Source organism: Lepidochelys kempii, chromosome 17 (genome assembly GCF_965140265.1).
Source record: "Lepidochelys kempii isolate rLepKem1 chromosome 17, rLepKem1.hap2, whole genome shotgun sequence".
In the NCBI taxonomy this organism is placed as follows: domain Eukaryota; kingdom Metazoa; phylum Chordata; order Testudines; family Cheloniidae; genus Lepidochelys; species Lepidochelys kempii.
The window spans coordinates 23,036,466-23,064,068 of NC_133272.1; the positions used below are offsets into that span (position 1 = coordinate 23,036,466).

The window sequence follows — 27,603 nt, forward strand, 5'->3', positions numbered from 1 at the left end:
GGAAGAACAATGCTGAATAAAGCAGTTTTATGTACAGTTTAATAAATGATACAGAGAACCAGGGAACTAGCTGGGAACTGGATTGGCTGGCTATATGGATACTTGGGGCAGCTTGCTATTGGATAAGTATGCTGGGAAAAAGGATGTAAAAAAGCCTGTGTAACTTCCTGCTCTGTGTACAGGATTTGAGATTCAAATCTCCCTGTACCTATTTGAAGCTTCAAATAAACTTTTCTGCTTCTCCACCCCGTTGTGATTATTGGGTGTAGCATACCGGGTAACGAACCAACTTCAGCTGTTGTTTAGCCTCTTGGCACTGGGTGCCGGCAACAACAGGATTCACAGCTCAGAAGCTCCCCGTCTGCTGCTCTTGTTACCTGCTAAAGTGTTTGGAGAGGAAGGGAAGGAGGCTGGTGACATAGGCCACAATTTTTCACAAAGAAAATGTCTCAGCTCAGGGAGTTCCATGTCTCACCTCCATTAAAACAGTCTAACGCTTGCAGGGACATGTCACTTGGGGTGACCCAACATGTAGTTTGTGACATACAGCCAGTCACACCCCATTTTCTTATTCAAGCTCCACAAACAGAATGGAAGTGGGCTGGGGCATGACATCTCACAACACACTGCTCAAGAGCAAAGCATCAGGTTAGGGAGCGGCCTATCCCGACTTCTTCAGAACTGTCGCACAGTTGCAGGGATGTGTCGCTTGGGCTGACCCACAATGCCATTTTTTTGCATACAATCTGTAAAAACCCAGCTACTTATTCAAGCCATTTACACAATGAAAGTGGGTGGAGGTGTGATGTCTCGTGGCATATTGCACAGAAGCAAAGTTTGGGGTAGGTGTGTGGCGTGTCCCTGCTCCCTCAGCACTGTCAAACAGCCACAGAAACGTGTCATGTGGGGCCAGCAGAGACAAAGATAGTCAAAACCCAGCTCTTATTCAAGCATCATTTCCACAATGGAAGTGGGGTGGAGGGGTGACATATGCCAGCAAGTTGCTTAAGAAGGAAGCTTCAGGTCAGCAAGTAGCATGTTCCAGCTACTTCAGCACAGTCGAAAGGTCAGACATGTCACTTGGGGTGACCTGATCATAGAATAGAATCATAGAATATCAGGGTTGGAAGGGCCCTCAGGAAGTCATCTAGTCCAACCCCCTGCTCAAAGAAGGACCAATCCCCAATTTTTACCCCAGACCCCTAAATGGCCAGGACCCCTAGACCCCTAAATCCTCAAGGATTGAACTCATAACCCTGGGTTTAGCAGGCCAAGGCTCAAACCACTGAGCTATCCCTCCCCGATGCTTATTTTGTCATGTACAGCCAGTCAAAACCCAGTTCCTTCTTCAAAATCTCTGTACAAAATGGAAGTGGGGGGTGTGACATCACACAGGATATTTCTCAAGACCACAATGTCAGGTCAGGGAGTGGCATGTCCCAGCTGGGACTTGTTATGTGGTGTGACCAAAGATGCATTTTCTGTAAACCCAGTTCCACTCAAGCACCATTGACCATATGGATGTGGTGCGGGGGGAGATGGGGCAGCTTTGGGGTGGGGAGTGGCTTGTGCCCCAAAGCTGATGGTCATGGGGCTGGGTCAGACATTTTGTCAGGCACAGCCAGTCAAAACCCAACTCCTTCTTTGATTATTTAATTAATAATTAAATAATTGCTCATTTACATTTTTATCACATTCAGTCACATTAATTTGATGAAATTTCTAAAAAAAATAATCTTACATGGATATATTTTAAATAATTTTGCCCTCTGAGTAAGGCACTGGCAGTAAGGAAGCAATTTCAGCCTCATGGGCACCGGTCCCTGCAATCCCCCGTACTTACTTTGAGGGCTCAGCGGGGATGTCTTGTCCGCTCTGTGGGAGGGCTGGGGGTTTCATTATCAGCTGTTTCTCTGAGAGGCAGTTGTTGATTTGTACCATGCCCGCTGCCGTTCTCCTCCTCAGTTTTCTGTCACGGTATCCCATGTCCCAGGAAGCTAAGCCATGCCTCTGCTGCACAGGGACTCGGCAGGGCAATTGCTTTTCAGCATTCTCTACTTTGGCTCGTGCCTCTGGATTTGAGCACGTACCTGCCGAGTCCCTGCACAATACCTGTCCTCACCCACCTCCCTTCACGACTTACTGCACTCATCGCGATGCACAAGGGAAAGGAAAGTCAGCCTCGGTTCCAAAAAGCATTTTATTGGGCGATGCGTTACACAGAGAGTGGTTATACAGCAGGCATAGCAACTCAAGGCCCATTACAGGAGCGAAGGAGAAGTTGGTTTGCCCCTCACTTGAGGAATGGTGGGATATGTGTGGAATGAGACTATTTGAACTAGATCTGCTCTAGAACAAACAGGAATTAATTCAGGGAAGTTCTGTGGCCTGTGTTATACAGAAAGTTAGAGTAGATGATCACTATAGGCCCCTCTAGCCTTATAATTAATTAAGTGAAAGAAAGCTTATTTACAGACAAAGGCTCAAGAAAGAGTCACTGCCATCTGTATTGTGCCCAGCTTCCCACATAAATCGGCATGGGTGTAATAAACACACTTCCTGCCTCCCTGCGGATGCAATCCTGATTCTGCTGCTTAGACCCAGACTCAAACAATTTTGAGGACAGAAGAGTTCTAACAGAGAATGATTTTCTTCTCCAGCTTTGCTTATTCTAGTCCTAACATGACACAGGGGCATGTACATTAACTGAGAGAGGACTTCATGTTCTGAGCAGACCTGAAAATCAGAGGAGTCCCTTGTTGTGTAATGCTGAAGATCACACTGTGGCTTTGTGACTGTCACTAGCAATTACTATTCACATCCCAAACTCTCAGCCTTCACTCAGCAGAAGATTCTTTGTACTGATGCCTGAGTTAATTAAATTAATTGAGGATTAAATTAAAATGCTAGAGGAACCACACAAATGAACACACTGGCTTTCCAAATTTATACAGCCTATGAGACTGGATAGCTAGGCACCAAATCACCCAAACATAGGGCTACTTTGCACAATTCTAGCCACTTCAGCTGGGCAAAGCAATTCTAATGCTAGTGGACCCCGTTCCAGAGAGCTAAACAATTATCACTGCATCAATTGCTGGTGGATTCCCCCTGCCTAAGGGAATCCTAAGGTGGCACAGAGCTTGTGTAATTTCTCCTGCACCTCAGCTGCCAGATGGGGATGGAGCCAGGGGAAAAGGAAGCATAGTTAAGGCATCCCTGCACCCATTTGGTTTTCATCTTCCAGCTGCTCTACTTAGCGCCAGGACTGGTCCCATCACCCAGGTTTAGGATGCAAAGACTCATGCCAAGTGCTTCTTCCCCAGCCCAGAGAACTGAGGCTGTTGCGCCAATTTCCTTTCATATGTGGTGCTAACACTAATAGCACGTCCTTATTCTTTTGTGACTACCATGGAATAGCTTGGGGGGAGATAGCGCACTGGTTTGAGCATTGGCCTGCTAAACCCAGGGCTGTGAGTTCTATCCTCAAGGGGGCCATTTAGGAATCTGGGCCGGAAATTGGTCTGGCTTTGAGCGGGGGATTGGACGAGATGACCTCCTGAGGTCCCTTCCAACCCTGAGATTCTATGACTTTTCCAAAGTCTGCAAAAAGATGAGGAATTAATGAGTTAATGTCTCATTTCTTCAATAGAGACGCTTTGCTGACTCATCATTCCAGGAAAATCAGAAAGAGAAGCTTTTTTATGCTAGAAACCAAAGAACAATAATTAAGTGGCATCACATGGCTGACAATCATTACTGTCTCATTCAAATGCACCCCTGGAAAATCTGCAAACTTTGTTTCTCTTAAAGGAAAAATTCTAGGATTTGTTATACTAACTCAGAGAGCACAACAGAGTTTTAGTAAATAAGAGGTACGTTGAGAGTTCATTGCAGAGAAATTCTAGTGCATCCGTTGGACCTACTTTGTCCTACCACACCATCTCCCAACAGAGACCCATATGATTATGGAAAATCAGTCAGAAAGAAATGGCTCTTAAGAAAAAGCTGATTTAGGCCAAATTTGTGTGAATTTCGTAAGAAGGCAGCTTCCTGGCTGATTGTCAAATATTCTGTTGTCGTTTTGAAAACTCATTCTAGTGCCGTTCTCTGCTCTGTAATGTCATGTTTAGAACATTTCATATATTGCACTGGAATGTCTTTTAACAATGCTCACTTTAATTTGGTTGCATCTCACTGAAGAGGCCTCATGCAAAACAAAATCAAGCCAAACGCTAGCACTTATGCCGTGTATTCCAGGCAGTAAAATCATTGGACTGAATGTGGTAAAGAATCCTTGTGGGCAGCATCCTGAATCCAGCCCTCCAGGGGAACTTCAGCTTCCATCACTAGTAGTCACCGGATGCTTCTTCTGTGGGGTGAAATGGGCAAGGTGTTAATAAAGCAGTGAAGGCCCCTGGGAGGCTGGGATTTTGTTTTATCTCTATGGGTTAAGCAGGAACAGGAGGACAAAGGGGAGAGAGGCAATATATCCACCAATCGATGCCCTCAGGCTCTGTGGGAGATGTTCACCTTGCCCAGCTGGAGTCCTTCTCTAATTACCCTAGTCCAGTACAGCAAAGTAGGATTCCCATCTGACTAGGCACAGGAGCCAACAGATGGCCAAAGAACATTTTAGAAGTACGACTTTTAAGTCTAAGACATCTACCAATGAGAACTCATGACACTTTGTGTACAGTGTCCCTCACGCCCCTGGCATTTTTACCACTTGAACCAGAGCGTGCAAATCTACTGGACAGGAAGGGTGGCAGTTGGTTGTATATCACAATGGGTCCTCTTGAACAGGTGACCTCATTTAGTCTAAAATTGTAATAATTAGATAAACAGTCATTAATAAGTTAATTTCTAATTTTTTCAAATGTAGCTTGGGCAAGAAATTTCAATGTTTTATCTGTTGGATATTAGTTGGTTACTTAGCTGCTGAAGAAGGGGAGCTACGTATCTCAGTTGCAGGGCAGGCTCCAGGCACCAGCTAAGGAAGCACGTGCCTGGGGCGGCCCCTGTGGAGTGGCGGCATTTTGGCCAATATTGGGGCGGCTCTTTGGCAGCTCTGTTTGCCTTATTTTTTTGGCTTGGGGAGGCAAAAAAGCTTGAGCCGGCCCTGCTCAGTTGAGAACCTGAAGGATCAGAAAGGGCTGAGGAGCAGCTGAGTTCTGCAAAAGGAAAAGGCAGGGAAGCACCTACCAGCCCTGCTCTAGCCTGCTGCGGGAAGCCCGGGGCTGCAAGCCTGAGCTTGCACTGCAGTAGAGAGATCTCCTCGTGCCAGACCTCACCTCTCATGTTTCCTCAGATACCATCAGTTGACACTCCCAGGATGCAGCCACCAGGTATTCCCTGGTTACCAGGATGGCTGTTGTGTGAGAAGGGGATCTGCTAGCCTCTGCAGGGGAGTGACCCACTGCAGCTGACCTCTTCCAGCTCCCTGAACCAGGACTCCTCTTGGCAAGCCATAGTGAAACATTCTCCTTCTGCAGCACGGAACTGCTCCTCACGTCCATCCCACAGCCCCCTGTGCTCCCTGCATTGCCCACTGGCAGAGGTGGTGCTAGCCCACTGGGGGCCCTAAGCAGGAATAACTCTCAACTCAGCCTTATCTTGGGAGCCACTCCTGATCCCTCAGCAATTATTTGCTAAGCACTGACAATGTGCTCAGAACAAGACAACAAGGACAGATGGCTGGAGGGATTGCTGCTCTGACCCACTATGGTAATTTCGATGTGACAGGAAGACCCTGTCCTGAAGAGGTAACAAGCTAAACATTTATATAAAGTCATCCCTGGCAGCCCAGGTTAGCTTTACCTTTGACCAGCCATGCTGAGGGACTGCATGCCCATGAGCTTACTCATAACGGGCCCAATTTTCAAGCCTGTGTGCCTAAATGGAGGCGTCTAAATCTGCATTAGGCATCTATATACCAGTTTCTGGACCTAAGAACCAGCTTTACAAAGCTATTTAGGCACCTCAATATGTAGATAGGCACCCAGTGGGATTTTCAAAAGCACTTCAGGGAATTACATGCCGAACTCGCACTGATTTTCAAGGGAGCTAAAGTATCTTAATCAGTTTAGGTGCTTTTGAAAATCTCACTAGGCCCCTATTTGCATCTTTAAACAACTAAAACCTTTGAAAATATGCCCCGTAAGTATATATCTAGGCCCATAAATGCAGATGCAAACATGCACCTTTGCGTATCCTACTTTGAAAATTGAGTTCCCCATGTTACGCTGAGTGCAAGCCAGCCAGTTCTCTCCATACCTACCTTCCCCAGCATGCGTTGATCTCCAAGCTGAGAGGTCCAGCTTCTGTATCCGATTGCAGTTCACAAAGTCTCTGGGGTAAGTATTGGCATAGAAAATACGCCTGGGAACCTCAGTAATGTGGGTGTTATCACAGATTATACGTGGCAAGCTGATCCGTCTCAGGGCGCTTCGCTGCTGGGGAGTGAAAATCCCGATATTCTCCCACCAGAATCTGCCCAAAACAGGAAAAGAGCAGCAACAGATTTTATCCTGTGGGTTTTGATAGACTCGGGACAGCTGGCATGTCATTTCCAATGAAACATGAACACAAGCAACATTTTTCTCTTTAAAAAGAACAGGAGGACTTGTGGCACCTTAGAATAAGAGAATAATAGAATATCAGGGTTGGAAGGGACCTCAGGAGGTCATCTAGTCCAACCCCCTGCTCAAAGCAGGACCGATCCCCAACTAAATCATCCCAGCCAGGGCTTTGTCAAGCCTGACCTCACTAGTGTCGAATAGAGGGGAACGATCATGTCCCTCCATCTGCTGGCAATGCCCCTACTTATATATCCCAAAATGCCATTGGCCTTCTTGGCAACAAGGGCACACTGTTGACTCATATCCAGCTTCTCGTCCACTGTAACCCCTAGGTCCTTTTCTGAAGAACTGCTGCCTAACCATTCGGTCCCTAGTCTGTAGCGGTGCATGGGGTTCTTCCGTCCTAAGTGCAGGACTCTGCACTTGTCCTTGCTGACCCTCATCAGATTTCTTTTGGCCCAATCCTCCAATTTGTCTAGGTCCCTCTGTATCCTATCCCTACCCTCCAGCGTATCTACCTCTCCTCCCAGTTTAGTGTCATCTGCAAACTTGCTGAGGGCAATCCACACCATCCTCCAGATCATTTATGAAGATATTGAACAAAACCGGCCCCAGGACGGACCCTTGGGGCACTCCACTTGATACCAGCTGCCAACTGACATGGAGCCATTGATCACTACCCGTTGAGCCCGACAATCTAGCCAGCTTTCTATCCACCTCATAGTCCATTCATCCAGCCCATACTTCTTTAATTTGCTGGCAAGAATACTGTGGGAGACAATGCCAAAAGCTTTGCTAAAGTCATGGAATAACACGTCCACTGCTTTTCCTTCTTCCACGGAACCAGTTATCTCATCATAGAAGGCAATTAGATTAGTCAGGCATGACTTGCCCTTGGTGAATCCATGCTGACTGTTCCTGATCACTTTCCTCTCCTCTAAGTGCTTCAGAATTGATTCCTTGAGGACCTGCTCCATGATTTTTCCAGGGACTGAGGTGAGGCTGACTGGCCTGTAGTTCCCAGGATCCTCCTTCTTCCCTTTTTTAAAGATGGGCACTACATTAGCCTTTTTCCAGTCGTCTGGGACTTCCCCCGATCGCCATGAGTTTTCAAAGATAATGGCCAATGGCTCTGCAATCACATCCGCCAACTCCTTTAGCACTCTCGGATGCAATGCATCCGGCCCCATGGACTTGTGCACGTCCAACTTTTCTAAATAGTCCCAAACCACTTCTTAGAGACTAATAAATTTATTTGAGCATAAGCTTTCGTGAGCTACAGCTCACTTCATCAGTTTTCTACTGCATGCATCCGATGAAGTGAGCTGAAGCTCACGCAAGCTCATGCTCAAATAAATTTGTTAGTCTCTAAGGTGCCACAAGTCCTCCTTTTGTTTTTGCAGATACAGACGAACATGGCTGCTACTCTGAAATCTTTCTCTTTGTGAGCTTTGTAATGAATGGGGCTTTGTGATGAGGCTGAGCGGACTCGCTCTGAAGTGGAATGTGAGGGACCACTACATTTTTGTTATGGTCTCCCACAGTATTTTTGCCAGCAAGTTAAAAAAGTATGTATTGGATTAATGGACTATAAAATGGATAGAAAGCTGGCTAGATTGTTGGGCTCAACGGGTAGTGATCAATGGCTCCATGTCTAGTTGGCAGCCGGTATCAAGCAGAGTGCCCCAGGGGTTGGTCCTGGGGCCAGTTTTGTTCAATATCTTCATTAATGGTCCGGATGATGCGATTAATTGCACCCTCAGCAAGTTCGCAGATGACACTAAGCTCGGGGGAGAGGTAGATATGCTGGAGGGTAGGGTAGGTCCAGAGTGACCTAGACAAATTGGAAGATTGGGCCAAAAGAAATCTGATGAGGTTCAACAAGGACAAGGGCAGAGTCCTGCACTTAGGAAGGAAGAATCCCATTCACCGCCACAGGCTGGGGACTGACTGGCTAAGCAGCAGTTCCGCAGAAAAGGACCTAGGGGTTACAGTGTACAAGAAGCTGGATGTGAGTCAACAGTGTGCCCTTGTTGCCAACAAGGCCAACAGCATATTGGGCTTTATTACTAGGAGCACTGCCAGCAGATCGAGGGAAGTGATTATTCCCCTCTACTCGGGGCACTGGTGGGCCACACCTGGAGTATTGTGTCCAGTTTTGGTCCCCCCACTACAGAAGGGATGTGGACAAATTGGAAAGAGTCCAGCGGAGGGCAATGAAAATGATTACGAAGTCATGACTTATGAGGAGAGGCTGAGGGAACTAGGGTTATTTAATCTGCAGAAGAGAAGAATGAGGAGGGATTTGATAGCAGCCTTCAACTACCTGAAGGGGGGTTCCAAAGAGGATGGAGCTCGGCTGTTCTCAGTGGTAGCAGATGACAGAACAAGGAGCAATGGTCTAAAGTTGCCGCAGGGTGGGGTCTAGGTTGGATATTAGGAAACACTATTTCACTAGGTGGGTGGTGAAGCACTGGAATGGGTTACCTAGGGAGGCGGTGGAATCTCCTTCCTTAGAGGTTTTTAAGGCCCAGATAGACAAAGCCCTGGCTGGGATGACCTAGCTAGTGCTGGCCCAGCTTAGAGCAGGGGGTTGGACTAGATGACCCCCTGAATTCTCTTCCAACCCTGGGATTCTCTGATTCTATGCTCCCCTGGGTGGGCGAAGCCAAGCCCGCCCCACCCCTTTCACTGGAAGTACCAGGAGCTCCTCTGTTACTGAGCCACAGGAGAGACCGGATGTCTCTTCAGGGGAGCAGACGTCCCTGCAAGAGCCTGGTCCAGCCCAAGTGGACCGACACTTTGCCATCATGGGAGGCAGACGAGGACCCCGAGGAGCTGCCGGAGCTACCCGTGGCCAAGTACCCCGAGCAGAGAGGGGACCTTTGGGACCAGGGCTGGCTCCAATGTTTTTGCCGCCCCAAGCCGCAAAAAAACCCCAAAAACATGTGGCTGAACACGGAAGCGGAGTGATGGTGTGGCCGCCGAATTGCCGCCGGTGACTGTAGAAGAGTCACATCCCGCCGCCGCCGAGGGCGGATTGCCGCCCCAGAGCCCGACGTCCTGCCGCCCCTTTACATTGGCCGCCCAAGGCACCTGCTTGGTTCACTGGTGCCTGGAGCCGGCCCTGTTTGGGACCCTACATCCAGACTGTGGTGGGGGGGCCCCAGGGAGACCAGACTCTAGTCCGGTCCTGCTGCCAGAGTGTGAGTCAGCATGTTGCGGCTGGAATCCCCGCTGACCCAGTGGCAGATCACCTTGTCACTTTCAGGGGCCTGGGCTGGGATGCAGTGGAGTTGGGTGGGCCTGCGTCCCCCTGATACCCCACCCCTGGATGGCAGCCTCCCCACCATAGGCAAAGAGGCCTGTGTTGGTGTTCACACCCCCCTTCTCCCCCCCCCCCCCCCCCGCCTGAGCCTCTTGTCTGCTTTGGTGCTCAGCTCCCGCTCTGCCCCGCCTGAGCCCCCAGACTGCTTTGGCACTCACCCCTGCAAGAGCCCTAATTGTGACTCCGCTCCGCCCAGAGGGAGCCAGAGCCCCTCTACAGACGGTTTGTAGCTGTCTGCCCAGCCAGGTGGCTCCAGGCTAAAGACTGTTTGTGTTTCTGCCCCCCCCCCCCCAAAAAAAAGGGGCTGGAGCTCTTCCCTATAAGACTATTACTGTAGTCTGCCTGTAGTGAGGTCTGCCTGAAGTCTGCCTGTAGTGAGGTCTGCCTGAAGTCTGCCTGTAGTGAGGCAGAGTAGCCTCCCTCTCCCACTTCAGAGTGAGGGACCACTACAGGCTTAAATTCCAGTGGCTTACTATGAATGGGGATCCCCTTTTCTGTATTCAGAATACCTACAGTGGAGCACCCACAGGGACACTACTCGAAGAAGAATAAGTAGATATCAACTGGGATTCCTATCTTCGTATGATCTCTTACCTGTCCCCATCTCGCAATTTTCTGAACTGAGATCCAATGAGGCAAGCCATGGTGGGCCCAACTCTGCCATTGGGAACAAATGGCTCCGCGAGTGCCCCAATCCAGATGTCGATATTGTCTGGTGTCCCATACAGGTCCATGAACTTCTTGGCTAGCTTATCATTTCTCAGCTTTTCAGAGAGATCAGTAAAGTTGCGAAGCTGTGAAAGCCCACAGAATTGCCTCCAGGCGTTATACCCTGCAGAACCAGAGCAGAGCAGTCAATACCACCATCTCCCTCCCATCTGTGCTAGCAAGTTGTTCCTCTTCCTTGGGTGACGCAGTCACATATTTGTTTCTAGTGTATTTGAAGTCTTTTCTAAAGCTCTCCCCTTATTGTCTCTGATTTTCTGTTCTTTGTGTCAACTCTTTGTGTCAACTTTAGTTCCAATTAGTACCTTACCTGGCACGATCGGTATAGTTCAGGCAGGATGTCTATTCTTTAGATCATGCTGTTTTAGACATAACCCTTTCCTACCCGGCAGCTTTTACTCTTTGTTTGTTTTGGTGTCAGAGGCACATGAATAATTGTGTCTCTCTATGGAGTCTTAAGTTACTTTCAGGCTCCATTTACAGTTTAAGATTCTAACATATTCTTCCACCTGCTATTAACCAAAATGATCTTTGGATGTATAAAGAGGGGAATGTTGAGTAGAACTAGTGAGATTCTGTCATCTCTGAATACATCACTGTTGGAACATCCCATTCTGGTCTCCACACTTTAAAAATAATATTGAAAACCTGGGCAGGGTTCAGAGAAGAGCTAAGGAATCATTTGAAATCTGGAAAGTACAACTTACACTAAGAGATTTAATGAGCTCAATGTATTTCACTTATCAAAACAAAGATTAAGAGACTCTTTAATCCTGTCAATAATTGCCTATCTAGAGAAGGCACCAGGTATTAGGGAGCTCTTTGCTCTAGCAGATAAAGGCAGAATAAGATCCCATGGCTGGAAGCTGAAGTTAGACAAATTCAAATGAGAAATAAATTGCAGCTTTTTAATAGTGAGTGTAATGAAGCATTGGAACAGATTAGCAAGGGAGGGAGTAAATTATCCTCATTTAGAGGGTTTTAATCAATTTGGGTATCTTTGTAAATGTTCTGTTCTAGTTCAGACACCTGGTAGTAGACCCAGTTGTGTTGCCTTAAAAAGCAGGGAAGAATTATTCCCTCCACTGCAGGAATGACAGGCTGATGTTATATGGTCTGTGTTATGCCGGTCAGATTAGATCCTAGAGGTTACTTCTGGCCTTGAAAACTGTGAATTTATCACCATTCCTCATAGTTTTGAAGTCTGCCTTATTAAGTTTCCCACCACAATGCTATCCTAGTTACAATATCAGCCTAATTGGGCAGTGATCACTGTTAGCCCAGGAAGCTTCTATGCTCCATTTTAATTTTATTAACTCCTGTCTATTACTCAAGACTAAGGGCTTGTCTACACTGAAAACGCTGCAGCTGCCCCACTGCAGTGCTTCAATGAAGACGCTATCTACACCTCCTGTCAACATGGGTACTCCACTTCCCCAAGAGGCGGAACTAGGTCTGTACCAGGGGTCAGGTTGGTTTAACTGTGTCACTCAGGGGTGTGGATTATTCACTCCCCTGAGCGATGTAGTGATACTGACCTAATTTCCTGGTGTAGACCACATCTGAATTGAGAATTGCTTCTTCTGTAGGCACCTCAACAGGCTGATATAAAAAGGTATCATTCTGGTACCAAACTGATATTCCAAACCATTCCCAGATTCATAGAGTGTAAGGCCAGAAGGAACTATTAGATCATCTAGTCTGAGCTCCTGAGTAACACAGGCCAGAAATTTTAGCTTCTCCTGTGCTGAGCCCAACTAAATGTGTCTGAGTAAAGCATCTCTTCTAGAAACGTTTCAGAGTAGCAGCCGTGTTAGTCTGTAGCCGCAAAAAGAAAAGGAGGACTTGTGGCACCTTAGAGACTAACAAATTTATTTGAGCATAAGCTTTCATGAGCAGCTCACTTCATCGGATTTGTTAGTCTCTAAGGTGCCACAAGTCCTCCTTTTCTCTTCTAGAAAGGCTCCAGTCTTGCTCTGAAGACTTAAGGAGGTGAGAATCGACCACTTTCCTTGGCAGCTTGTTCCAATGGCTAATCACCCTCTATTAAAAATCTGTGCCATGTTTCCCATTTGAATTTGTCTGGCCTCAGCTTCTAGCCATTGGCTCTTGTTCTGCCTGTCTCCTCTGCATTAAAGAGCCCTTTAGCACCCAGGCTTTTCTCCCCATGATGGTACTGAAACAGTATAGTCCAGTCACCTCTATATCATCTTTCTGATCAGCTAGTCAGGTGGAGTTTTTTAAGTCTCTCACTGTAAGTTTCTCCAGCCCTCAAATCTTTTTAGTGGCACTTCTCTGTACCATCTTCAGTTTGTCATCATTTTTTTTCATTGGAGACACCAGAAATAGACGCAACATTCCAAGACTGGTCCCACCAATGCCGTACACAGAGGTAAAATCACCTCCTTACTCCTACTCACCATGGTCTAGTGAATCGTAGGGGAGTTAAAGGCATCCACTATCATTTTTCTACCTGCTACTTTTCTTTACGACTCCTCCACTTCTGCAATCTTAGCTGTGAGGTGTTACGGTTGGCTCCTGAGGACACTGACCTGCTCACAGCAGGGGCACATCTGCCACACAATAAGTAGTGATAGCAGATGACAGAACAAGGATCAATGGTCGCAAGTTGCAGTGGGGGAGGTCTAGGTTGGATATTAGGAAAAAATTTTTCACTAGGAGGATGGTGAAGCACTGGAATGGGTTCCCTAGGGAGGTGGTGGAATCTCCCTCCTTAGAGGTTTTTAAGGTCAGGCTTGACAAAGCCCTGGCTGGGATGATTCAGTTGAGGATTGGTCCTGCTTTGAGCAGGGGGTTGGACTAGATGGCCTCTTGGGGTCCCTTCCAACCCTGATCTTCTATGATTCTATGAGCCACAGACAGGACATGTGAGAAGATGCGATTTGTTGAATCAAAGAGGCAGCGTGGTTCAGGAGCTGGGCAGAGTTAGAATGCAGAAATTCCTGAATTCTAGTCCGGGCTTGGCAATGATTCTTGCAGACAAGTCATTAGCTTCCATGCCAGTTTTGCCATTTATCAACTGAAGATAATATGTTTGTTGTGACACAAAGAGAAGAGTTCATCAGTGACTGTTTGCAATGTTCTGTGCAATGTGATGTGAACGTAAAGGATTATGCCGCTAAGCATCTAACTCCAGTCAGCTCTTAGCTCCACACTGGCTGCTAAGTCAGTGGCTAACTTTCATAGAATCATAGAATATCAGGGTTGGAAGGGACCTCAGGAGGTCATCTAGTCCAACCCCCTGCTCAAAGCAGGACCAATCCCCAATTAAATCATCCCAGCCAGGGCTTTGTCAAGCCTGACCTTAAAAACTTCTAAGGAAGGAGATTCCACCACCTCCCTAGGTAACGCATTCCAGTGTTTCACCACCCACCTAGTGAAAAAGTTTTTCCTAATATCCAACCTAAATCTCCCCCACTGAAACTTGAGACCATTACTCCTTGTTCTGTCATCTGCTACCACTGAGAACAGTCTAGAGCCATCCTCTTTGGAACCCCCTTTCAGGTAGTTGAAAGCAGCTATCAAATCCCCCCTCATTCTTCTCTTCCGTAGACTAAACATCCCCAGTTCCCTCAGCCTCTCCTCATAAGTCATGTGTTCCAGTCCCCTAATCACTTTTGTTGCCCTCCGCTGGACTCTTTCCAATTTTTCCACATCCTTCTTCTAGTGTGGGGCCCAAAACTGGACACAGTACTCCAGATGAGGCCTCACCAGTGTCGAATAGAGGGGAACGATCATGTCCCTCCATCTGCTGGCAATGCCCCTACTTATACATCCCAAAATGCCATTGGCCTTCTTGGCAACAAGGGCACACTGTTGACTCATATCCAGCTTCTCGTCCACTGTAACCCCTAGGTCCTTTTCTGAAGAACTGCTGCCGAGCCATTCGGTCCCTAGTCTGTAACGGTGCATGGGATTCTTCCGTCCTAAGTGCAGGACTCTGCACTTGTCCTTGTTGAACCTCATCAGATTTCTTTTGGCCCAATCCTCCAATTTGTCTAGGTCCCTCTGTAGCCTATCCCTACCCTCCAGCGTATCTACCTCTCCTCCCAGTTTAGTGTCATCTGCAAACTTGCTGAGGGTGCAATCCACGCCATCCTCCAGATCATTTATGAAGATATTGAACAAAACCAGCCCCAGGACCGACCCTTGGGGCACTCCACTTGACACCGGCTTCCAACTAGACATGGAGCCATTGATCACTACCCATTGAGCCCGACAATCTAGCCATCTTTCTATCCACCTTATAGTGCATTCATCCAGCCCATACTTCTTTAACTTGCTGGCAAGAATACTGTGGGAGACCGTGTCAAAAGCTTTGCTAAAGTCAAGGAACAACACGTCCACTGCTTTCCCTTCATCCACTTTCCTACCTATTGGTTTACTGTGGCACAGTAAAGCAGACAGGACCCAGAAGAGATTCCGGCAAGATCCAAGCCAACACTGTGCTGTCAATATTTATTCTCCATGTCAGACTTTTTGTCGCAGGGTATGTGGATGGCTTAAGGTTGACTACATTTCTCTGTATTCCATTATGGGACTGTCTGGTTTTCCCCCTACGTTTCTAGAATATACTGCAATTTACATTCATTCCTGTGGGGTTTGGCATTTTGGTTTTTCCATTTCCTCTGGAGTTTTGTTTCTGAGATGGAGCCAGCTGGGATCCTCACCTGGGAGACCTTTATCTCTGCCCCGCTGCATGTTAAGTGCCGCTAAATCCAGTCCAGTCCTCATGACCTGTTCAAACAGCCGATCCCGGACTTCATCCACAACCATTTGCCTCTGTGTCATCAGTTTGGCCTGATTAGCCATCAAGCCACGAAGAATAGGGTCAATGCCACCTGCAGGAATTAAACAGGTACTAGTAAATGGCCTTCCACATCCAACAACATTAGGGATGGACACCGCATTTGAAACAGAGGCCCTACCTGGGCTTTTGTTCATACATCTACTGGTATAGTAGATGACTTGGGAACCTAAGCTTTGAATTTCCTGATATCTGGAAAAGTGCTCCTTCAGAAAAGGAGGGTGGTCCAGCAGTTAACATGCTGACCTGGGACTCAGGAGACTTAGGTTGAATTCCCTGCACCATCACAAACTTCCTAGGAGGCCTTGGGCAAGATACTCAGGCCCCAATCCAAAAAAGGTGCATGGCCATTGTAAAGATTCACTTCTCGGTGCCTGGAAAATCAGGGGACCCACAAAGCCTGAGGTAGGCATCAGTGCATAGGGGGGTGGGGGAGAGAGGCACCCGAGGAAAGGCTCCACCAAAGCTCGGTGGGGAGCCATCCCAACTAGCCAACGGGGGAGGCAGATCAGAGGGCAGTGTTCTAAGCCCCACCCCCTCGCAGAGTTCAGCACCCAAATCCAGGCTGCAGGAAGACGCCTATCTCTGCTAGCAATCCACAGCCAGGAACCCCTCTGCTGGAGTCAGGAGGTTTAGATGGCTGCCTAGCTTCCCACAACACTGAGGAAGCTGCCTCCTGTATAACCTTCAGTGCACTGGTTTGGGCACTCACCCAGGACATGGGAGACCAAGTTCAATTCCGTCCTCTGCCTGATATGTAGAAGGGATTTGACCAAGGCTCTTCCCCTGCTCATATGAACACCCTAATGACTGAACTATGGGATATTCTGGTAGCAGTGCTGTCAGTCTCTCTTGTGAAAGCTGTTCTACTGTAACTAAATATTAATTGGGCCAGAGAAAGCATGAGAATCTCCCTATAGTCCAGTGTTTAAGGCACTCACCTAAGAGGTGGGAAAGCCCTCTTCAAACTTTTTCGCCTCATCAGGAAGAGGATGGAATTAAACTGGGGCCTCCCCCTTCCTGGGTGAGTACCCTAGCCACTGGATTAAAGGCTATAAGGGAGGCCAGCTCTTCCTCTTCCTCCCTCCTTGCCTGACTGTTCTGTGTAGCATTAGGCATGTTCTGAGCACACCCATTGGACTGGGTCCTGCAGGAAGATAGGTGGAGGAACATGGTCAGGGTAGAACCATAGACCCCAAAGGAGCATTTGCAGCAAATGCATTTAGGCACCTAAAGGGTTAAATGGCAGCTGAGTGGGGGTTTTGTGACTTACAGTGGTGCCTAAACAGGGATTTTGTGAATCTCTCCTGTATTCTCTCTGGGCCTCAGTTCCCCATCTGCAACTGGGGACAGTAAGAATATCAGAACGGCTATCCTGGCTCAGAGCAGTGGTCCATCTAGCCCAGTGTCCTGTCTCTGACAGTGGCTGATGCCAGATGTCTGCCCTATCTCACAGGGGTGTTGTGAGGATAAATACCTTAAAGATTTCGTGAGCTACAGCTCACTTCATTGGTGAGCTGTAGCTCACGAAAGCTTATGCTCAAATAAATTGGTTAGTCTCTAAGGTGCCACAAGTCCTCCTTTTCTTTTTGCAGATACAGACTAACACGGCCGCTACTCTGAAACCTTAAAGATTGTGAGAGACCCAGACCATATGGTGATGGGGACCATGTAAATACCTCACATAACTCCAAACTTCCTGCATTCAGGTCTTTTTTCCTCCCCTCTCAGGAAAATGTTTATCTTCAGTGATTTTATTAACAACTATAAACATTTAACCAACCACGTGTGAGCTACCCCAAGAGGACGGTTTCTACTTTGACCACTCAGAGGAACTGTGCTGGGATGGCAAGATGCTTTGGCCACTGGTGACTGGCAGGATTCACTGGCTGATTTTGAGACAACGACCCCTATGTTGATGTATCCTGTTGTGAAGTCTGGCCATAGTGGCAGACGGGAAGTGTCTGACCAGAATGGGTGTGGGGCAGCGGAGAGTAGGACTGCAGGAAGGGTTTTACCTTGTGTCACAATTTTCCACGTAGCAAAGAATTCTTTGCTGAGGAGAGTTGGGGGGCCTACAGGCTGGTAGCGATCATCCAAGCGGAACACAAAGGGCTGAATCGAAGCGTGAGCAAAGCGGAAAGCGATGGTGAAGATGCTGGATATTCGGGGATCCACAGAGTCATTGTACCCCTTGTAGAAAGGAATAGCTTTCCTGAAGTTATTTCCCAGCACGCGGGGCAAGTAGTCTCTGAAGGTTATAATCTGGGGAAAACAAGGAGAGGATGATCCACTCATGGCACCAACCATCAGCTCCCTGGGAGTGCAGAGAGGGCTATGCTCATCTCCCAAGAGTTATTCTATGTAACTGTTTCAAAACCACCTGTCTGGGAACACGCAATAAAAGGGCAAGTGCTTGTACAAAATGGGAGCAGAGAAAGTGCACAGGACAGGGGCTACCCAACAATCTGTCTGTTGACTTGGCCAGACACTCTTTTCACCCAAACACACTTTAGTCCCAGGTACCAGATTGTAACTTACTTCCTAACTTTGTGGCACAGACTCATGGTCCTTTCTACAGCTGGCCATTTTATCACATGGTCAGTGATGCATCCTTCGGCAGGCCAGATTTGGGTGTCAGCACAAAAGTCCTCTGCATATGGCTGCGGCTTCCCCAGCCATGCAATTGTTTCAGAATCTCAGCTTTCGTTACAAATAACAAAGTTTCCACCCTTCATGTTTGCTCAGAAAAGAATTAAAACACGCCCCAGCAGGCTACTGTGAGCACATCAGACCTGTCCTCTACTTCCTACGCTTGCTTACCATAGAATTTCACATTAAGTTCAAGGTCTCAGTCCCAGGGTATCTAAAAGACTAGCTAAAGCTCCCGGATGAAACCTGTGATCGACAACTCTGCTCCTCTGGCACAATGGAACTCTCAACAATCAGAGTAAAGATCATCGGTGTAAGAGACAAGACTTTTTCCGGGTTTAGTCTGACACAGTGCAATGAACTCCCCCAAGAATCAAGGACCATCCCATATCTCCTTGCTTTCCACTCCAGGTGCAAGGCACATTTCTTTGACCTTGCCAGTCAAAGGGGGCTGGTGGTTCCTAAAAGATGTAATCCTAGATGCTCAATATCAAGCTATTCCAGTGCAGAGAAAAGAAAAGAAAAGCCACAAGAGGCCAATGTGGCTTCATGAGGATCTTCATAGCTATCTACAAACCAAAAGGGATCCATAAAAGAAATGGAAGGAGGGGCATGGCACCAAGGAAGGATACATGGGATAGCGTGAGTGTGTAGGGACAGAATCAGGAGAGCCAAGGCAAAGAATAAGTTACAGCTGGCAAGGAATGTTAGAGACAAGAAGGGGATCTGCAAATATGTCAGACAAAAAAGGGAAGATCAGGGATGCTGAGGGTCCACTGTTCAATGGAGAAGGTGAACTGGTAATGGAAGATGATAGGAAAGAAGAGCTGCTCAATGTCTACTTTGCTTCAGTTTTCACGCACCAAATAACACGTGACTGGACGACTAGCGAAGTTACCATAGACAATAAAGGGGAAGGGATGCAGATCGGGATAAGTAAAGAACACATCAGAGATCTTCTGACTAATCTGAATGAATTCAAGTCAGTGGGGCCTGATGTTATTTATCCCAGGGTGCTGAAGAAATTAGCTGAAGAAATCTCAAAGCCACTGGCAATAATATTTGCAAACTCATGGATGACAGGAGAGGTCCCGGAAGACTGGAGAAGGGCAAATCTGGGGCTCATCTTTAAAAAGAGGAAAAAGGAGGAGCCAGGAAACTACAGACCAGTCAGCCTGACCTCCATCCCTGGGAAGCTACTAGAGCAATGTACAAAACAGTTAATTTGCGAATACCTGGAGGCTGAAGGGTGATCACAAGCAGCCAACATGGATTTATCAAGAACAAATCATGTCAAACCACCTTGATTTCCTTCTTTGACAAGGTAATTCGTTTAGTGGATGGGGGAAATGCGGTGAACATAAATACCCTGACTTTAGCAAGTCTTTTGACACAGTCCCACAAGACATTCTAATAAGTAAGTGGGAGAAATGCAGGCTCAGTGGAACTACCATTAAGTGAATACATAATATGTTAAACAACCACAAACAAAGAGTAACTATTAATGGAATGATGTCAGATTGGAAGGAGGTCTTGGGTGGAGTTCCACTGGAATCTGTTCTGGGCCCAGTGTTGTTTAACATTGTTATTAATGACCTGGATGTAGGTATAGAGAGCACACTGATCAAGTTTGCAGATGACACAAAGCTGGGGGTGGTTGCCAACACTTTGGAGGGTAGAGCTAAAATTCAGAGGGATCTTGATAAACTGGAGAACTGGGCTAGACAACAAAATGAATTTCAACAAAGACAAATGTGAGGTGCTACACTTAGGGAAGAAAAACCAAATGCACAAATACAGAATGGGGGAAAACTGGCTTGGCAGCAGCTCTGCTGAGAAGGCTGTGGGGGTTGTGGTGGATCACAGCTTCAACATGAGTCAGCAATGTGATGCTGTTGCAAAAAAAGCAAATGCAATTTTAGGCTGTATTAACCTAAAGCTGGTTAGGCCTCAGCTGGAGTACAGTGTCCAGTTTGGGTCACCAATGTGTAGAAAGGATGAAGAGAAACTGGAAAGGATCCAGAGGTGAGGGACAAAGATGATCAAAGGAATGGAACACAAGCCATATAAGCAAAGGCTGAAGGAACCGGATATGTTTAGTTTGGAAAAGAGGAGATTAAAGGAGGAGATAATATGATCTTCAAATACTTAAAAGACTGCCATAAAAAAGATGGAGAAAAGTTGTTCTCTCTTGCCATAGAGGACAGTACAAGAGGAAATCGGTAAAAACTACAGCATAGCAGATTTAGATTAAATCTCAGGAAAAACTTCCGAACTGTAAGAGCAGTAGGGCAATGGAACAGAGGCCTCTGGAGGTCATGGAAACTCCCACACTGGAGGTTTTCCAAAGGAGGCAGGATAGCAGGCTGTCTTGTATGGTTAAGACAGTGGTTTTCAAACTTTAGCAACCCGAGGACACCCTTGATTTAAAATTTTTCGGGGACACCCAAGGCCCTCCACTTAGCCCTGGCCCTGCCCCCTTCCCTGAGGCCATGCCCCACCCCTTCTCCAAGGCCCCATCCCTGCTCACTCCATCCCCCCTCCCTCTGTTGCTCGCTTTCCCCCATGCTCACTCACTTTCACCAGGCTGGAGCAGAGGGTTGGGGTGCAGGAGAGGGAGTAGGGTGCAGGCACTGGGAGGGAGTTTGGGTGCAGAAGGGGGTGTGGGGTGCAGGCTCTGGAAGGGAGTTTGGGTGTGGGAGCGGGCTCTGGGCTGGGGCAATGGGTTGGGATGCAGGAGGGGGTGACGGGTGCAGGCTCCAGCTGGGCAGTGCTTACCTCGGGCAGCTCCCGAAAGTGACTGGCACATCCCTCTGACAGCAGCTCCTAGGCTGCGTGGCCAGGGGGTCTCTGCACGCTGCCCCTGCCCACAGACACCACCCCTGCAGCTCCCATTGGCTGCAGTTCATGGCCAATGGGAACTGCGGACTCAGCACTTGGGGCGGGGGCAACGTGTGGACATCCCCCCCCCAAGGGTTGCAGGGACATGTCGGCCACTTCCGGGAGCGGCACGGAGTCAGAGCAGGTAGGAAGCCCGCCTTAGCCCCACTTAGCCCCACAGACTTTTGGCATGCAGGAAGCGCTGGGAGGGAGGGGCAGGAGTTGATGGAGGGATGGGGAGATCAGCAGAGCCCCTCAGGTACCCTCAGGGGTCTGCAGACCCCAGTTTGAGAAATCTGGTTTTGACACAAGAAATCCTTGGCAGTGGGTTAAAGTAGATGACCCTTGCAGTCCCTTCTAACCAGTGATGAGCTGCCAGAAGCTGAAGAACTGGTTCCCTCGGTCACTCTGGGTCTTCGGCAGTGCTGCCGAAGGGCCAGAGCGCTGCTGGGGGAGTAAAAATTCTCAGGGAAGCTTCCCCAGCCAAGAGCTCAGGCACTGGCCTCCCTCTTGGGGGGGCTCTGCCCCTCCCTTCTGACCTTTCGGCTCCACAAGTCAGATGAGGGCTGAAAGTGGCAGTGTCTCCCAAACACCATCCACTTGTGGCTCCAAAGGGAGATGCTGTTTCCAGCAGCCTGTGCAGATCTGTGAAATCCCGTCCATCCTTTCTTGCATACTATAACCAATTTCCAGAAGAGTTAATAGTGCTGACATTTAAATTATCACCATTATTGAGCATAACCCCAAATATACATACAATACGATGGGGGCTAATTTAGCTACAACTAATCAGGAGAAAGATCTTGGAGTCATCATGGATAGTTCTCCGAAGACATCCATGCAGTGTGCAGCGGCAGTCAAAAAAAGCAAACGGGATGTTAGGAATAATTAAAAAAGGGATAGAGAATAAGACGGAGAATATCTTATTGCCCTTATATAAGTCCATGGTACACCCACATCTTGAATACTGCATACAGATGTGGTCCCCTCATCTCAAAAAAGATATATTGGCATTAGAAAAGGTTCAGAGAAGAGCAACTAAAATGATTAGGGGTTTGGAATGGGTCCCATATGAGGAGAGATTAAAGAGGCTAGGCTTTTTCAGCTTGGAAAAGAGGAGACTAAGGGGGGATATGATAGAGGTATATAAAACCATGAGTGGTGTGGAGAAAGTGAATAAGGAAAAGTTATTTACTTGTTCCCATAATATAAGAACTAGGGGCCACCAAATGAAATTAATGGGTAGCAAGTTTAAAACAAATAAAAGGAAGTTCTTCTTCACTCAGTGCACAGCCAACCTCTGGAACTCCTTGCCTGAGGAGGTTGTGAAGGCTAGGACTATAACAGGGTTTAAAAGAGAACTGGATAAATTCATGGAGGTTAAGACCATTAATGGCTATTAGCCAGGATGGGTAAGGAATGCTGTGCCTAGCCTCTGTTTGTCAGAGGGTGGAGATGGATGGCAGGAGCGAGATTACTTGATCATTACCTGTTAGGTTCACTCCTTCTGGGGCACCTGGCATTGGCCACTGTCAGTAGACAGGATACTGGGCTGGATGGACCTTTGGTCTGACCCAGTATAGCCATTCTTATGTTCTTATCTGCACTCAAGACCCCAAAGCAATGAATGGGGCTGTAATAAATATAAAGGGAAGGGTAATCACCTTTAAAATCCCTTCTGGCCAGAGGAAAAATCCTTTCACCTGTAAAGGGTTAAGAAGCTAAAGGTAACCTCGCTGGCACCTGACCAAAATGACCAATGAGGAGACAAGATACTTTCAAAAGCTGGGAGGAGGGAGAAAAACAAAGGGTCTGTGTCTGTTCGTGTGATGCTTTTCCCAGGGACAGAACAGGAATGGAGTCTTAGAACTTAGTAAGTAATCTAGCTAGGTATGTGTTAGATTATGATTTCTTTAAATGGCTGAGAAAATAGTTGGGCTGAATAGAATGAATATTCCTGTCTGTGTGTCTTTTTTGTAACTTAAGGTTTTGCCTAGAGGGATTCTCTATGTTTTGAATCTAATTACCCTGTAAAGTATTTACCATCCTGATCTTACAGAGGTGATCCTTTTCTTTTTACTGTTTCTTCTATTAAAATGTTTCTTTTCAAGAACTGAATGCTTTTTTTCATTGTTCTAAGATCCAAGGGCTTGGGTCTGTGGTCACCTATGCAAATTGGTGAGGATTTTTACCAAACCTTCCCCAAGAAGTAGGGTGCAAGGGTTGGGAGGATTTTGGGGGGGAAAGACATTTCCAAACAACATTTTCTCAGGAACCCAGAGAAATGTTTGGTGGTGGCAGTGGAAAACCAAGGGCAAGGGGTAAAATAGTTTGTATCTTGGGGAAGTCTTAACCTAAGCTGGTAAAAGTAAGCTTAGGAGGTTTTCATGCAGGTCCCCACATCTGTACCCTGGAGTTCAGAGTGGGGAAGGAACCTTGACAGGGGCAGCCCATGCATCTCAGAGCTATTGTTTCAAGCCCTCTGACGATTCAGGCAGGCATCACACTTATTTCACATTTTCAAGGTTTTCTCTACAACTATAAAGGCTGGAGTTAGGGCTGAGCAAAAGTCAGAATTTCCATCCTGTGGGAAATTGCAATATTTCAACATTTATATCCGACCCTAGTCAGAATGAAAAGTTGAAATTTCAACAATGTTTGCAGAACAAAATAGTCCAAAATATTTTGTTTAGGAAATGCCAAAATCATAGATTTGTTGGGCTGGAAGGGACCTTGAAAGGTCATCTAGTCCATTCCCCTGTGCTAGGCCAGAACCACGTAAACCTGGACCATCCCTGACAGGTGTTTGTCCAACCTGTTCTTAAAACTGCCAGGGATGAGGATTCCACAATCTCCCTTAGTAACCTGTTCCAGTACTTCACTATCCTCTGAGTTAGAAAGTTTTTCCTAATATCTAAAGTAAATTTCCCTTGCTGCAGATTAAGCCCATTACTTCTTATCCTACCTTCAGTGGATGTAGAGAACAACTGACCACTGTCCTCTATAACAGCCCTTCACATATTTGAAGACTGTTATCAGTTCTCCACCTCCCTCAGTCTTTTTTTCTTACGACTAAACATGCCCAGTTTATGTCCTCATAGGTCAGGTTTTCTAAACCTTTGATCATTTTTGTAATTCTCCTCTGGACTCTTTCCAATTTATTCCAATCTTTCCTAGTGGAACCCAGAACTGGACACAGTACTCCAGCTGAGGCCTCACAAGTGCTGAGTAGAGCAAAACAATTACCTCCACTGTCTCACATATGACACTCTTATTCATATGCCCCAGAATAATATTAGCCTTTTTCGCAGCTGCATCACATTGTTGACTCACATTCAATTTGTGATCCATGGTAATCCCAAAATCCTGTTCAGTTGTACTACTATCGAGCATGTTATTTCCCATTTTGTAGTTGTGCATGTGATGTCTCCTTCCTAGGCAAAGTACTTTGCACTTGTCTTTTCTGAATTCCATCTTGTTGAATTCAGACCAATTCTCCAATTTGTCACGGTTGTTCTGAATTCTAATCCTCTCCTCCAAAGTGTCCTCCCAGCTTGTTGTCATTTCCAAATTTTAAAAGCATACTCTCCACTCTATTATCGAAATCATTAATGAAAATAGCAAATAGTACCAGGCCCAGGACAGACCCCCGTGAGGCACCGCTACATAACATCCTCCCAGTTTGACAACAGACCATTGGTAACCACTCCTTGAGTGTTGTCTTTCAACCAGTTAAGCACCCATTTTATATTAATTTAATCTAGGCCATGTTTCTCTAGTTTGCTTACAGGAATGTCATGTGGGACTGTGTCAAAAGACTTAGTAAACTCAAATGCTGAAACGGCAATTTCCATCAGAAAATCATCCCAGCCGAAAACTCCAAACCAGCTATCGCTAAAGACCCTTTTCTAATATTAAAGGGAGAATCTGAACAAGTGGAGCATAAGAAAAATACTGGTTTCCCCAACATGGTATTCCCTAGCCTAATACAGCCCAGCAGATAGTGGAATTGGCTGGATGTGCTGTTGATGCAGAGTGAAGAGGAGGGGGATATGCTGTGTGCTGCTAAGGGCTGTAGGAGTTTTTCTTCCACATCACAACAGGGGACCACCAGAAAAATTGTGACTCCTTGTGTGCATCCCCAGTGCGAACCTTCACTGAGCAGCCCCTTCCTCAGGGCACAGTCTAACAGTCAGAGCAATGTTAATTCAATGCCCATCCAGCATTTTAAAATTTAAACCCACAGCATTTACACAATGTTGCTCCCTCCTACTTTCTTTGTCCCCATATTCCTCAGAGCGGTCTAGGCAGGAAGTCTGACAAGACAGACAAGACTCCCCACTCCCCACAGTGAAAAGTGATTTCCCCCACCTGCGTAACTCGGCAGTGGCCATTGTGTGCTCTTGCTTTCAGACAGGGAGTCTCTGAGGGGCTGGCATCAGGCATCTGATTGCTTAGCCAGAGAGGAACATTTTCCAGAAGTTCTCAGCAGCTGATGAGAGGGTGTTAAAGAGGAACACCCTTCTCAGCATCCCTCAGCTACTGCCATATCTTACATCCATGTGACATCTGCTATCCCAAATACTTCAAACCAGATATACAGTATCTTTCCACCCACCACGGAAATGCAGACACCACTTGCATAGAACATATAGCTACTTTATATCTATTATATCCAGAGGAATTTAGGGATGTCAAATTGGAATTTGGCAAAGCCCAACACCTACTCCCCTCTGAACAGTGCTGAGGACTATCTATTGACCTGATGAGGTCATAGCTTGGTTTCAGACAGCATCTCCAGTACCACAGTTCCCCAGCAACACACTGGGCATTGGTTCAGAACTGACTCAGAAGGAAAAGCACCACCTCCCTGACCCCTTTTGCCTCTTCCTGTAGGAACACAGATTTCCCTTGATGGTCCCATTTTCAAGTACTGATGAAACCTGACCATGCTTCGCCTATAAGCTCACAGCCCAAGGCAGCATGGCTGCAGGAAACCAGTCATTACAACTGGTACCTGGATCATGGCACCTATGATCTTCCGGGCCTCCTGGTAGAGCTTCTCTCCATCCCACTGTGGATTTAATCTCCTCAGCTCTCTGGCCAAGCGATTGTGCTCCCGGAGAAAAAGTGTGTGCAAAGATGTCAGCTCTGGCATTTCATTGGCTCGAGTGTCACCTGTGGAAATCAAAACCACTAATTCAGTCTCCCAGCCTTGTTCCCCTTGTAATCACATCTCCTTCCCCTCAACCCCCTACTGCTCCTCCCACTGAGTAGGTCCATGCTCCCTCCCAAGAACTCCATAAGTAACCCTTTCACCCCAGACTCTCATTCACCACCCAGCTACTCTTACCCTCCCCGTTATTTTATGCAGAATTCACATTTTCTGACTTCCACAAAGCGAAGAGGCTAATTCCTAACATGTCATAAATGTCTCGGCCTAATTTACTCAACACAGTAATGCAATCTGTGCTCTTCAGAGCTAATGCAATGCATTGGCCTAGCATGGGGAGGTGCCCTAGTGCTGCTCACAGCCTACTGCTAACTCACACCGACAGGACTCTCCACTCTGCTAACCTCTGTTCCTACTTGAGATTTCTCTCTTTATACAACCCAGGATCACATTAGCCCTTTTGGCCATGGCACAGCACTGGGAGCTCAAGTTCAGCTGATTATCCACCACGACCCCAAAGTCCTTTTCAGAGTCACTGCTTCCCAGGATAGAGCCCCTCATTGTGTATGTATGGCCTACATTTGTTCCTTGATGTATAACTTTATATTCAGCCATAATAAAATACATACTAAAATGCAGTCTGGATTGCTCTATATCAATGACCTCTCCTCTTCATTATATACCACTGCCCCAATTTTTGTGTCATCTACAAACTTTATCAGTGATGATTTTATGTTTTCTTCCAGATCATTGATAAAAATGTTAAATGTTATTTTAAAATGTTAAATAATGTAGGGCCAAGAACTGGTGCCTGCGGAATCGCACTAGAAACTGACCCACTCAATGATGATTCCTCATTTACAATTACATTTGAGACCTGTCAGATAGCCAGGTTTTAATCCATTTAATGGCACATTTTGTTATCAGTCTAGTTTTTTAATCAAAATGTCACCAGGCACCAATCAAATGCCTTACAGAAGTAGAAATATATTACATTGCCTCTGTTATCTTTATCAAGCAAACTGGTAGACTCATAAAAAAAAGAGCTCAAATCAATTTGATAGGACCTATTTTCCATAAGCCCTTGATGATTGGCATTAATTATATTAGTGTCCTTTAAATCTTTATTAATTGTGTCTCATAGGAACTGCGGCAATATTTTGCCTGTGCTTGATGCCAGGATGACATGGAAGAGAGCTAATAGGATACTGGTTTGTGCCTAAACATCATGGTAGTCAGACTATGTGTGATACACCAGAGTGTATTTTGCTCTCACTGGTCTGGTTAGATCCCATCAGGATTGGCCACCTTGTTTGCAGAAAGATATATCATCTGCAGGGATGGCAGTGGAACGTAAGGCCTGAGATATGAACGGTAGAGAAACGAGGGCAGGGACATGGTGAGAGGAGTGAAGTATTTCAGCCAATTTGGGGTA

The 27,603-nt window shown here is 46.7% G+C and overlaps 1 protein-coding gene across 1 annotated transcript in view; it reads right to left on the bottom strand.

The window, feature by feature from the left end:
* Window positions 1–3,985: 3,985 nt before the first annotated feature.
* MPO (myeloperoxidase) overlaps window positions 3,986–27,603 on the bottom strand; it is a 72,088-nt gene continuing 48,470 nt past the window's right edge. The window contains exons 9-14 of the mRNA XM_073315135.1: window positions 26,013–26,173; window positions 17,482–17,728; window positions 15,327–15,497; window positions 10,504–10,741; window positions 6,281–6,492; window positions 3,986–4,372 (exon numbers count right to left, since the gene is read on the bottom strand). Coding sequence (XP_073171236.1) covers window positions 4,350–4,372; window positions 6,281–6,492; window positions 10,504–10,741; window positions 15,327–15,497; window positions 17,482–17,728; window positions 26,013–26,173 — 1,052 coding nt within the window. The 3' untranslated portion in view covers window positions 3,986–4,349. The remainder of the gene's footprint in view (window positions 4,373–6,280; window positions 6,493–10,503; window positions 10,742–15,326; window positions 15,498–17,481; window positions 17,729–26,012; window positions 26,174–27,603) is intronic.